Source organism: Salvelinus sp. IW2-2015, linkage group LG18, assembly GCF_002910315.2.
Source record: "Salvelinus sp. IW2-2015 linkage group LG18, ASM291031v2, whole genome shotgun sequence".
Lineage (NCBI taxonomy): Eukaryota > Metazoa > Chordata > Actinopteri > Salmoniformes > Salmonidae > Salvelinus > Salvelinus sp. IW2-2015.
Window position 1 is genome coordinate 39,094,780 of NC_036858.1, and position 13,693 is coordinate 39,108,472.

Below are 13,693 nucleotides of genomic sequence, written 5' to 3' on the forward strand. Positions count from 1 at the left end.
GCTAAGATACAAGAGTGTGGATATTTTGGAAGTTTTGCATCACAGCTCAGTACCTAGAACAGATAGATCCCCCAATGAGGACATGCTGCATTTCTCACTATGAATGAGACTAGGATCTGTAAATGAATTCTGTCTGTTTTAGTCCCCATGTAATTATTTAGCGTTCCTTCATTGTTTGCTGTAAATTATAGCGAAAATAGTTTTTTTTATTAAATCAACAACTTTCTCAAATATTCAAATAGAAGTGGTCATAATTAATCGTTCTCTGTGATTTGAGTGTCACTGTTGACAACTTTGTGGAATTTCTCAAAGGCCATTTCAAAAAGTGCCTATTGGTTAATGCAAATAAATGCAACCCCCCTTTTTTTGCAAGAAAACTAGCAGACCGATCTCGGTGCCATCTGGTGACAAAATGGGAAGGAAGTTCTCAGCGGCGGTCCAAAATGACGTTCCGGAAATATGGATATTGAACGGGAAAAACGGGGGAAAAATTCCCTTTTAAAATACATTGGCCAATCAAAACCTAAACTATCGTCTTTCCTATAATTGAATGACTTTGGTACATAGGAATCTATCTTCCACAGGTCATTCAAGGATCAGACACTGAAGTTGTTTCTTAAATGGGGAAAAAATACTTTATCTGAAAAGTCTCACCATTTTCAGTTAAACAACAAAGATTAATATGATGTATTTGCTAGAGTCGATTACATGAGATTGACTTTATGAAAACACATTAGCATTGTATTAACCCATAATGAAGCTTTAGTTTATACTGGAATTTCACTTGATGCACTTGTCATAATCCCTTAACTCTGACATGAGTTTAACAGAATTATCATAACAATTTTACAAAACCGTTCAGTGTCACAAACCCTCCAATAAACTCACCTAGGATCCTGAGTTGTGTAACGTCTCCATGCAGACCAAAGAACATCCATAAAGGTCTGGAGTTGTCCACACACACCTGCATCCCCGCGTTGATCCCATTGAGGCTAAGAAATACCTCCCCCTCCACGTTCACCCCGAAACCCAGGATATCACTGTTATGCAGGGGCGTCCCTACCCGACACACCGCCCAGAATTCCTTGCGGTCGACCAGAGACTCCGGGCTGTATGGCAGGTCATTGGGCCGAAGCCCGGCCGGGTCGCACGACGTCACGCCGTAGGAGAGTGACCCGAGACGAGTGCCACCCGCCTTGGTCACTTTCACAAACACACTCTCTCCACAACACAGTGGCCGGCTGGTGAACACCAAGGTCCTCTCGTCACCGCTGCGGTGCTCCACGCCCCGGGTCACCGTGTTCTCATCGAGGGCTTTGACGTTGGCACCTCGGAGTGGGTGGAAGTGGAGATCGCTGTCAAGAAGCGAGGGGAGCAGGGAGCACTGCTGGGAGTTGAGGGAGTTCTGGGGGATGGAACAGGAGGTGGAGCTAAAGGGGTGCAGGCGCTCCTCTTCCTCCTGGTGGCGAAGGTCACACAGTCTGATAGAAAGGCGAGGGTCGTCTGTGTCCCGCCATAAGGACGCCCGGTGGGCCGCGGTGAAGGAGTGAGGACGCAGGCAGTCGAGAGGCACCATCTCACTGTCTGTAGGGACAGAGAGACACAAAAGCAGAATGGTTAATCATCTGATTAACACTTTTCTTATAAAGTCCATGAATCAAATGGTCAAATGTGTGTAAAAAAACTTTCTATGTTAGTACAATGCACAAATTTGTACACTGAAGTGTCTTTTTTTTTTTTTTTTACATTGGAATATAAGTATTATGAGCTGTTTGCCTAAAGCTTTTCAGTTGTCTTTCTTATGCATTCAAGATCTACTTTACTCACTGTTATGAAACATAGTCACAAATGCACAAATAGCTAAATGTGCATGTTTATGTGTTTAGAAATAGAAGCTTTAAAGTGGGAAGGGACATTGCTGGGGGGTAATGTCCATATCAGAATTAAATAGACATAATAGCGTTACATAACATTGACTGAATGAGCAGTTCACTTGTCCCCACTACAAAGACCAAAAAGCTCAGCTGTGCCCTGGACGGGACAGTTCTACACAATATCAGAGTCCAAACATTCCAGCTGTTCCACACACTACACAGATACCATTAAATAGGCTTTCAGACTCCATATAGCTAACCATTCTCTTAAAAGCATTTATCAGCCTCAAACAGTTCTCATGGAATGTTAGTGCACCCAGAATTAAGTATGGGAACTAAAATGGTTTAATGTGCAAGTCTTTGGGTTAGTACAGTATCTTCTCATGCCACTACAAGTTAAGCAACATGCATAAACATGTTTCAAAAAGCTATACTCAGTGGCCAGTTTATTAGGTACACTCATCTTGTACAGAGTCAGACCCTCCTTTGACCCCAGAACAACCTGAATTATTTTTGGGCATGGACACATTGCTCAATTGGTATCAAGGGACCTATTGTATGCCAGGAAAACATTCCCCACACCATTAAACCATCAGCCTGTACCGTTGCCACCAGGCAGGATGTGTTTATGGCCTCATGCTGCTTACGCTAAATCCTGACTCTGCCATCAGCATGGCGCAACAGGAACCGGGATTCGACGGATTAGATCATGTTTTTCCACTCCTTAATTGTACAGTGTTGTTGATCATGTGCCCATTGGAGCCAATTCTTGTTTTTAGCTGATAGGAGTGGAACCCGGTGTGGTCGTCTGCTGCAATAGCTCATCCGTGAGAAGGACTAACGAGTTGTGCGTTCCAAAATATCATTCCGCACAGCACTGTTGTACTGCGCCGTTGTCCTTCGACCACATCAAAAAACTGTTTTCGCCTACTGGATGTTTTTTGTTTGTTGCACCATTCTCAGCAAACCCTAGACACTGTCGTGCATGAAAAGCCCAGGAGGCAGGGCGTTTCTGAGATACAGGAACCGGCACAACTGGCACTAACGATCATACCACGCTCAAAGTGGATTAGGTCATTCACTTTGCCCATTCTAACATTCAATTGAACAGTAACTGAATGCCTTGATGCCTGCTTTATATGGCAAGCCATGGTCACGTGACTCACTGTCTGTTGGAGCGAACGTGCTGGTGTACCTTATAAACTGGCCACTGAGTGGGTTTATGCACGTGCAGTGACGTGTATACACATGACCCGACTTTACATAAGTCACATTAACATTGACTTTCAGCACAGTATGTCCTCTGTAGCCATTTGAACTATCCCATATAAACATACTATATTATAGTGTGGTCTAAATACTATAGCATTCACTGTAGTGTTTTTGCAGACTTTACTGTAGTGCAGGGGGGCTGAAGTCCGCAAAAACAGTAGTGAATATTGTAGTATTTACTGTAGTGTTTTTGCAGACATGACAGTAGTATATTGTAGTAACACCTGCCGACTAGGGTTAGCCAAAATGGCACAACTACCAGACTACGCCTACTGTTTAATGAGGAGAACACCTCAATCACAACAGGTTCGTGACAGGCCACCGATTGAGTTGGGTCAACAGTTTGAGCAATGCAACAGACCAGACAACATATAAAGTCCCACAGTTGACAYTGCATGCCAGGGCAAAAACCAAGCCATTGAGGTCGAAGGAATCTTCCATAGAGCTCCGAGACAGGATTATGTCAAGTTACAGACCTGGGGAAGGGTACCAAAACATTTCTGCAGCATTGAAGGTCCAAGAACACAGTGGCCTCCATCTTTCTTAAAAATGGAAGAAGTTTGGAACCACCAAGCCTCTTTCTAGAGCTGGCCACACGGCCAAACTGGGCAATCGGGGGAGAAGGACCTTATTCAGGGAGTTGACCAAGAACCTGATGGTCACTCTGACAGAGCTCCAGAGTACCTCTGTGGAGATGGGAGAACCTTCCAGAAGGACAACCATCTATGCAGCACTCCATCAATCAGGCCTTTATGGTAAAGTGGACAGACGGAAGCCACTCCTCAGTAAAAGGTACATGACAGCCCACTTGGGGTTTGCCAAAAGGAACCTAAAGGACTCTCAGACCATTTTTGGCATGAATAACAAGTGTCATGTCTGGAGGAAACCTGGCACCATCCCTACGGTGAAGCATGGTGGTGGCAGCATCATGCTGTGGGAATGTTTTTCAGTGGCAGGGACTGGGAAACTAGTCGGGATCAAAGGAAAGATGAATGGAGCAAAGAGAAAAGAGATCCTTGATGAAAACCTACTCCAGAGCGCTCAGTACCTCAGACTGAGGCAAAGGTTCACCTTCCAACAGGACAACGACCCTAAGTACACAGCCAAAACAACGCAAGAGTGACTTCAGGACAAGTCTCTGAATGTCTGAGTGGCCCAGCCAGAGCCCAGACTTGAACCCGATCGAATATCTCTGGTGAGACCTGAAAATAGCTGTGCAGCAGCAACGCTCCCCATCCAACCTGACAGAGCTTGAGAGGATCTGCAGAGAAGAATGGGATAAACTCCCCAAATACAGGTGTGCCAAGCTTGTAGCGTAATACCTAAAAAGACTAAGCTTTATACAGAATTCCCTGCTACAGTAGGTGACGTGGATGTGGGGGAGGGTAATTATGGCAGGTGTACCCTCTATATAACTCTATGGCAAGGTATTTATACGGGCAGGTTCGAGGGTGCCTCCTTTCAATGCAAGTTCTTCACCCGGACAGAGTTGAATAGTTGAGCACGACAAACTACTCACAAACAATAACCAATATGAGTCATTGAAATGTGAGTACACGCCTTTTAGCTTATCAAAGAGGATAAGAAGAGCATTCTCTCGACATTGTTTTGTATATTGTTGATATCGAAATTCTAACGGCTTATTCAAACAGACATGGAGTCTCCTGAGCTGTTCTCTTTGGTACGTGTTGTGTTATTTGAACATGTTAATAAGTGTTGCACTTTTTGTGCTTTGCCTTTGTTACGCTAACTAGGCCTGCTTTATGACTATGTTTGTTACTTTTGTTAGCTTTATATTGTTTGTTTGCTTGCCATACTATGCTATGCTATGTAACGATTGATAAATTAGCCTGCTATAGCTTAGGCCTATCATGCCACATGATATTGCACCCCTTTCTGGCCATTCATTAACTGCTGCTATATTTATGCATAGCTTTGCCAAGTTATATGCTTATTACATATTGTCATTGATTTTCTTTTAACAGTCGATTAATTATATCTGTTCATTGCTGTTATTGCCTGTTATTCCCACCTTTCTTTCCTTTTAGATCAACCATACTCATTTCTGCCTCRGCCTGCTCTTTAACTGGAATTCCATAGTAGATGGGCATCACCATAACCCTCACCTCAATCAGTTACAATCTTGTAATTTAAGAATATTGTGACAAGCTAGGAACCAATGCTTTGGTCAGTYTTTCTCTGGACACGCTGATTTGGGGAGGGCATGTATGAAATGTATAAAAGCACCCCTCGGTCATGTTCAGGTGAGAGCTTTGTACCTGGAAGGTCCTTTGTGTGTGTATAGGCTGTACGGTGCCGCTGCTGTTGGCTAATTTCTGTAAGCAACCACTTCTGGTCACCGTGCTGTCTTGAAATAATGTTTGGGGCGTGGTCGATTGTTCTGAATGGGATGTGTTGTTCGACCATCAGTAGGCAGGTTTTCATTGATCCAGGGTGATTCCACAAAAGCAATGTCGTAACAACAACAACAAATTGCGAAATATGTAATGGAAACTCCAGATATAGGGGAAATTTTAAAAGCTCAAAAACATTTTTATCCATTCGACAGGGATGGATTTTGTCAAAATGTATTGCGACAAATGGCAGAATGATTTGTTTTTCAAATAAATGATTTCCGAATACTTCGGAAGTTTTGCGGGGCACGTGATGTAGGCTAATCACATAACTATAAGCGCTATTCTAAATGCCAACTGCCTGCAGTTGAACACTACATCTTGCAATTTCTTGTTGGTGTGACATTACATCCAGTTGTTTCCATCGACACAAGATGGTTCAATGGAAACTAACCCTAGCAGACAATTGTTGCATCTATATCAACTTTCTAAATGGCAACAAAAATCACTGGACAAGTTAATGGAAACATAGCTACTGAGTTTATTAAATGTGACAATATTCAAGATGTCATTATATAAAGCCACTGCAATAATGCCCTTTTGTTTTCAGTTGGTTTGTTTGGAGAGGTTTTGCTGGTATGACGTCCAGGTAATTTTTTGTGAAGTCATTTGTATTTCTAAAATATCTGTTCATGTATGTAAATACAGTGATTAACTTATTGTTTTTAACCATCAGTAGAACAGTATTGTTTATCACTGTTTTTGGTCATCTTGTGAACTTGGTCAGCTAAAGCTCTGTGAAAGAAAGCACTGTTGTATATCAGAAAGCCATCTATTGGAAGAAACAGATCTAAGTAATTTTGGTGTACTTTTGTTAATGTGTTATTTATGTGTGTTAAACAAGCCAATCTAATCCTCTAAGCTTAAATAAAATGTAGCGTGTTCTTTATATCTGACTCTGTACTGTTTCCCTTTAATGGACCTAGCTAGAATGTGTCTAATGTTAAGATATTACAACTCTAATACACGTTTTATATTTTTTCTAAGGTGTTGTCTGGTCGTTGCATTTCTCAGAACTGTTGACCCAACTCAATAGTTGGTCTGTCACAAACCTGTGAGGTGTTCCCCTCACTAAACAGTAACTGGGGTTGTCTGGTAGTTGAGACATTTTAGCTAACCCTAGTTGGCAGGTGTTACTACAATATACTAGTCATGTCCACAAAACACTACAGTGGATACTAAAGTAGACTACAGTAATATCTGCAATACACTAGTGAATACTATCGTATACTAGTAATTTCTGTAAAAACACTAAAGTAAACACTAGTATACTACAAAGTCTGCAAAAAACACTAGTGAATACTGTGGTATTTAGAACATAGTATATAATAGTATTGTTTCATGTGTGTTAGCTGTAAATGGGTAACATGTTTGAACTAAGACCACAAAGGAAATACTTAACTTTGTATTATTCTTGACACATATCTAAATGAATTGTATTCACGTGTGGTTGTATTCTTTTTAAACAGTCAATCAATTAAGGGATATTACAATGTGGAGTATAATATTCTACAGTATACTACAACATTCTATATTAAGGACTACACGATCGAGGGGGTAACTCAGAGTTAATCCCCAGCATGAGCTCCCCAAGGACAGCACTTTCAAATCAAATCAGCATAAATAAAGCTAGCAGTCAAATCGATCTTAAAATCCTAAAGTAAGCACTATGTGGTCGAGGGATAGTACAGTGTGTAGTATAATATTCTACACAGTATACTACAAAAGTGTATAGTTAGCACTACACGTTCGAGGGATACAATATACTGTATAGTATAGTATTCTCCAGTATACTACAACATTCTAAAGTAAGAATTACATGACTAGTGTGTAGTACAGTATTTTACTGTATTCCACAAACGTCTATAGGAAGCACTAGACGATCGAGGGATACTACAGTATAGAGTATATGATTCTATAGTATACTACTGTTAACTACAGAATTCTATAGTAGTAAACATATTTGTTTATGTGGGATGTGTTTGGGTGGTATAGAGATGGCCAATGCTGCAACTGAAGGGACAGACATTCTGAAGCACCAACAATCTCCCCTTTCCTTTGGCTGTGCTCAACACCAATACATAGGTCTCCCTTAGGGATGAAACGGTTACCGTTCCACGGGAAAATTCCCAACGGTAGTATTTCCATTTCAAATTGTAAGTATCATTAAAACCGTGTTTGAAAAACTCACGGTAAATACTGACCAGCATCAACCAAAGTCAGCAACAGTCTGACGAAGGCGCAGCATGCAACGTGGGTTGTGTTTAGTGTGACAACATGGCGGAAGGCAGTGGCAGCGCTCGGGGGATTTTTCAGCCTTCTAAGAGGACCTGAAGTGTGGTCTTATTTTGGGTTTTAGAAGAGTGCTGAGGGAAACTTAAAATCGAAGATGGTCACCCGGTCTGCAGAACATGCAACAAGGGGGCAACACTTCAAATCTCGAGTCATCTTCGTGACCACCACCCAGTACTTTATAGCGAATGCAAGGTAAGTTCACTTTTAGCTCAATGCATGATGTGGGGACTTCGGAATGGGGGAAAATGTCATGGTTTGTCTGTCTAACTTGCTAATAGCTTGTCAATAATGTAAACTGAAGCTTTCAGTGTTACCTACTCTTGTTAAAACACTACACATTGTTCTGCTGCTGTATGCTTCGTGTGTCTGCAGACTCTATTCATCCATTGCACACGATAACACGTTATGTAGTTTAGTCACCCAACCAACATATTCTGTTCATTTAAAATCAGTCAGTCGTCGACTTGGTTGTAAAAGTGTTCCAACAGGAGAAACACTATAGAGTCCTATACAGACTCCTACATTTATGTCAATTGTTGGGCTCATTGCAATTACTATCACTGCCTTCTTAAGACTCATTCGTATTTATGTAAATTGTGCATGGGGTCATTGCATATACTAAATGCAACACAGAAGATAGACTGTGCGTGTGTGTGTGAATAATACTTATAATATAATACCAATAATAATAAATGTGCAATTCCCTTGTTTACAGAGTGGGCGTGCAGCAGGCAAACCCAGTGATGCTACGGGTCCCTCTTTATCTACAGTTGTGACACTGACACTCGAGCAAGCATTTAAAAAAGGCAGGCTGCTTATGCACCCACATCAAAAAAATGCTCAAGAKCTCACTGCAGCCCTTTCATATTACATTGCAAATGACATGATGCCATTTCAAATTGTTGAGAGGCCTGGCTTTCTGAGGCTGCCGTGCCTCACTACAAAGTGCCATCATGAACATTKTTTTCCAAGACAAATCCCAAACCTGTACATCCAGGTTAAAGCTGATGTTGGAAAAAGTTTGGCTCAAGGTGGTTTGCTGCAACTACTGACCTCTGGACCAGTGAAAGCATGGGTGGTCAACCCTACATCAGCTTCACTATCCATTACCTCACCCCAGTCTGGCAACTGGAATCAAACTGCCTGGAAACAGTTCTTCCCAGAAGATCACTCGGCTCACAACAGAGTTTTTTGATAATATGCTGGAAGAGTGGGGGATCAACAAGAAAGACCTGGTCTACATAACCACAGACAACGCAACAAACATGATCAAGACTTTTGAAGAGTTCCCAGATCTGTGACTTGGGTGCATCGGCCATATTTTAAAACTGGCCATCTCAAAGGCCCTGAAAATTCAGAGAGTTGACACAGCAGTCAAGGCCTGCCGTCATCTGGTCCAAGGCTTCTCATGGAGCTGGAAGAGAAGGAGAGAACTGAGAGAAAAGCAAGCTGCCCTCAGCATGCCACAGAAGGCTCTGATTCATGATGTGGTGACCCGATGGGATGCTTGAGCGTTTCCTCAGCCAACAGCAGCCAGTCTGTGCGACACTGGCTGGAGAAAGAGGAACATGGCATCTGATGCCGACATAAAWGTCATGGAGCAACTGTGCCAGCTCCTTGAACCTCTGAAGCAAGTGCATCTGTAAACTTGCTCAGACACACAAGTGACACTGTCAGCCATCAAGCCTGTCCTGGACCACATCACCCGTGATGTTCTGGTAGAAAAGGATACAGAGCCATCCCTGACCAAGGAGATGAAAAGGGTAATGAGAGAAGACCTTAACAAACAGATCCACAGAGAAGGCAAAGAGAGTCATGCACATGGCTTGTTTCATTGACCCCCGCTTCAAAAATTTGCTTTTTAGATGAGCCTGCGGCTGCAAAAGTTGACACTGACAGCTGRGTCCAGGAAGCCTTGAAGCTGGCAGCTGCACAAGTCAGGGAAGAACCACAAAGCACRAGAGGCACCTCCACCACCAACACCCCCACAGCGGCATCAGAGTGGAAAGGCCTGGCTTGGTTGCTGAGAAAGATCACCTCTCTGCTGCCTTGTTGAGGTAAAAAGGGTCAGATTCCGACCACCCCAAAAGACAGAGTGGAATACCTGTGCCACCCATTCCAGCAGAAGAGGATCCACTGTGTGYTGGAGGGGCCATGCATCAGAGCTGCCTCACCTTGCCAGGGTTGCCAGGAAGCTTTTGTGCATCCCAGCAACCAGCGTGCCATCAGAGAGAGTGTTCAGTGCCAGTGGGCACATTGTCTCCCCTCGCAGATCACTACTTAAACTGGACAACGTAAATATGCTGAAATGTTTACATTTCAATCTCAAGTGAACAAAGACGCAAACATATTGTTGTTAGGCCAGCAGCACCTTATTTCTTTATGAAGGAGAGAACGGACATACAATCAGTGCTGTTCATTTGATTTGTTTACATATTTTGTGTTGTTATTTTAATGTCAACACCTGCACATTGGATTTGTTTACATATGGTTGTATTGTTCTTACATGCACATTGCTTARTTGTGTTGCTTTTATATGCACATTTGATTTGCTTACTTAAGGTTGTATTCATTAAAACCTACACTAGGGAAACTTTTACCTCTCATGGCCACATGGTGCCATCTTTAATGTTAATCTTATTATTTTAATATTTATGCACACAAAAAYTAATTAGTGCTGCTAACTGTATTTGTTGTTTGCCGGTTTTCAATATAAAACTTGGTGAAATGATTTCAGTGTGTATCGGTACTTTCTGAACATTTCCAGCACATTTTAACAATACCGCGATAATACTGATAATAGTGACATAACATTTTCATACCGTTTCATCTCTAGTCTCCCTTGAGCTAAATTTGCAAACTTGAGTGAGACAGCCTCAGACAGCGAAAACAAACCTTGGGTTGATACAAAAATATCTGCATCATAGCATGCTTGTGGACAGGCAGAACAAAATTAACCTTCCCCTCTAAACCTGGGCTAGAATTAGCCATATTGGATATGTGAGAAGAGCGGAAAGGGGTACTGGCCAGGGGTTGACTGACATTAGAGGCAGAGCCCATTCATTGTACAAAAGAGAGTGCAAAAGAGAGCGTGCGAAGGAAACACTGAATGTGTTTGTGAACTGTACGTATGTATGACTCGAGGGCCTAGGCTCCGTCCAGAGTGAGAATATTTATTTTATTAAACCCTTATTTTATCAGGTCGGTTGACTGAGAACACATTCTCAATTACAGTAACAACCTGGGGAATAGTTACAGGAGATGGGATGAATGAGCCAATTGGAAGCTGGGGATGATTAGGTGGCCATGATTGTATGAGGGTCAGATTGGGAATTTAGCCAGGACACTGAGGTTAACACCCCTACTCTTACGATATAAGTGCCATGGGATTTTTTTGCGACCACAGATTCAGTTTAAAGTCCCGTTCCGAAAGACTGCACCCTACACAGGGCTATGTCTCCAATCARATATTTTTTTAGACCAGAGGAAAGAGTGTCTCCTATTGGRCCTCCAACACCACTTCCAGCAGAACTCTTTCTAGAGCTCCGACTTTCRGACCTGAAATCATCACTGACGTCATGACTTCACCTCGTATTTTTCTGAGTTCCCAGTTGTTTTGAACACAGTGAAGTTTTGTCTGGAATGTGACAAGTTTATTTTTGGATGCAATGTTCAGACAGTAGAAACAGCATACACAATCATGCAAACTGGAAAATGTAAGCTACATTAGTCCTAGCACTAACTGAGGAAATATTGACTTAACACAAGCGGTCATATTTAGATAACTCTCACCTGACAGAAACCACAATATAAATMATCCAATAGCAATTAGTATTTATAATTCATCACATCACAGGTGAGCTCAACATTGATTAAAATAATTGAATAAAACACTTTCTAGAAAAATCTAAAGTAATCCGATGGGTAATTTGTGCGTGCCTCCATGTTTGTTTTTCGTGTCAACCAAAGATAATAAGAGGAGACAAGATGAGTTTGGTCTGTTTGCAGAATGCATGTTGAAGGGGGTGTGTCGTCTACGATCATTCACTTCCCTTCATTCACTTCCAGAAGTTTACCCGAAAGATGAGTTAACCATTCCTTCACCTCATTATAACATCTTTAGTCTGACAGACGTTTACGTGACACCCAGAATGCATTGTTTAATGTCAACAAACATAGCTGGCAAATAGCTTAGCATTAGCTCATTTWAAAAATAGGAAGAACCCTCAAAAAAGTATTTTACACACATCATAGGTGTCCATTACAATCTATGCAATAATCAGAATGCATTATTTGTCACCAGTACTTGAAAACATGTGAATAAAACTGTAAATACATTACGCTCCATACATACAAAATTCATGCTACAGCAGAAACGACAACACAATATACAGAATAAGGCACTTACTTTGATAGGAATGCACACATGTCCAAAGTTATTATTTGTAAAGAAAACAACAACGGAGTTAATGCGAGCGCCTGCCAGAAAATGTGCCAAGTCGTGCAAGACTGCGCAAATGTCTGCATACTTGATGTGCAGAAGAAAATGGGGAAGGGCGTTTCTGAGATACTGGTTCCGGGGCACCTGAAATCGACGGTCATACCATACTCAGTCGCTTAGGTTACTCATTTGGCCCATTCAATCAAACAGTAACTGAATGCCTCAATGCCGGTCTGCCTGCTTTATATAGCAAGCTATGGGCACGTGACTGTCTCTATAGCAGCAATCCATTTTTGTGAACGGGCTGGTGAGTGTATGTTTCAATGAACTCTGACTTTGAGATGTCAAATGTAAGAGGAGCTGCATAAGCATCATTCTTGGGGCATCAAGTTAGATTCTCTGGCCCAAAGCCAGATGTTTCAGATTCTTGGACCTCCTTCCATATTGGAAAGAAGACCACTATACTGACCCACACCTTCCGCTAATCATTTAATTACCAAGGAGGACAAAAAAATAWGGTTATTTGATGACTCCCAACATTACTCATATTGTGTGAGCAAAATGTGACTTATTCATGTCACTGCACTTCTACAGCTGACTAGAAATGTAATTTTTTTTAAAATTGTGAATCGAGAATATTTTGCTTTGGTTCTAGTGTATGTTCTAAAGACTGTAGTATTACTATACGATAGTATTCACTGTAGTGTTTTTGCTGACTTTACTGTACTATTCACTGTAGTGATTTTGCGGACATAAAAAGTATACTACATTATTCACAGTGTTTATGAAGACGACTGTAGTATTTACTGTATGGTTTTTGTGGACATGACCTTAGTATATTGAAGTAACACCTGCCGACTAGGGTTCGCCAAAATGTCCACTACCAGACTACGCCAGTTACTGTTTAATGAGGGGAACAACTCAACCAGAACACAAGACACAGGATCGTGACAGGTCACCTATTGCGTTGAGTCAACAGTTGAGTAATGCAAAAGAACAGACAACACAAAAATTCAAAATGCTTATTACAATTAACATCTAAATGTTATATAAGTTCTAAGCCCATTAAAGGGAAACAATACAGAGTAAGATATAAAGAACTAGCAACATTTATTAAAGCGTGTTTGACACATAAATAACACATTAACAAGAGTACACCAAAATTACTTGGACCTGTTACTTCCACTAGCTAGCTTTCTGAAATACAGAGATTCTGCTAACCAAGTTTTCAAGATGACCAAAAACAGTGACAAAGAATACTGTACTTCTGATTGTAGAAAAGAACAGTTAACCACCGCATTTACATAAACAATAGATATTTTTGAAATACATGATAGTCATACTTCCTAGACCACAAACAAGCAAAGCCTCTCCAAACAAACCAACTGAAGGACTTT

At 41.5% G+C, this 13,693-nt stretch overlaps 1 protein-coding gene across 1 annotated transcript in view; it reads right to left on the minus strand.

Annotated features, from left to right (window-relative positions):
* LOC111977486 (E3 ubiquitin-protein ligase NEURL1-like) overlaps nt 1–13,693 on the minus strand; it is a 68,386-nt gene that overhangs the window by 18,940 nt on the left and 35,753 nt on the right. Inside the window, exon 4 of the mRNA XM_024006921.2 lies at nt 889–1,584. Coding sequence (XP_023862689.1) covers nt 889–1,584 — 696 coding nt within the window. The remainder of the gene's footprint in view (nt 1–888; nt 1,585–13,693) is intronic.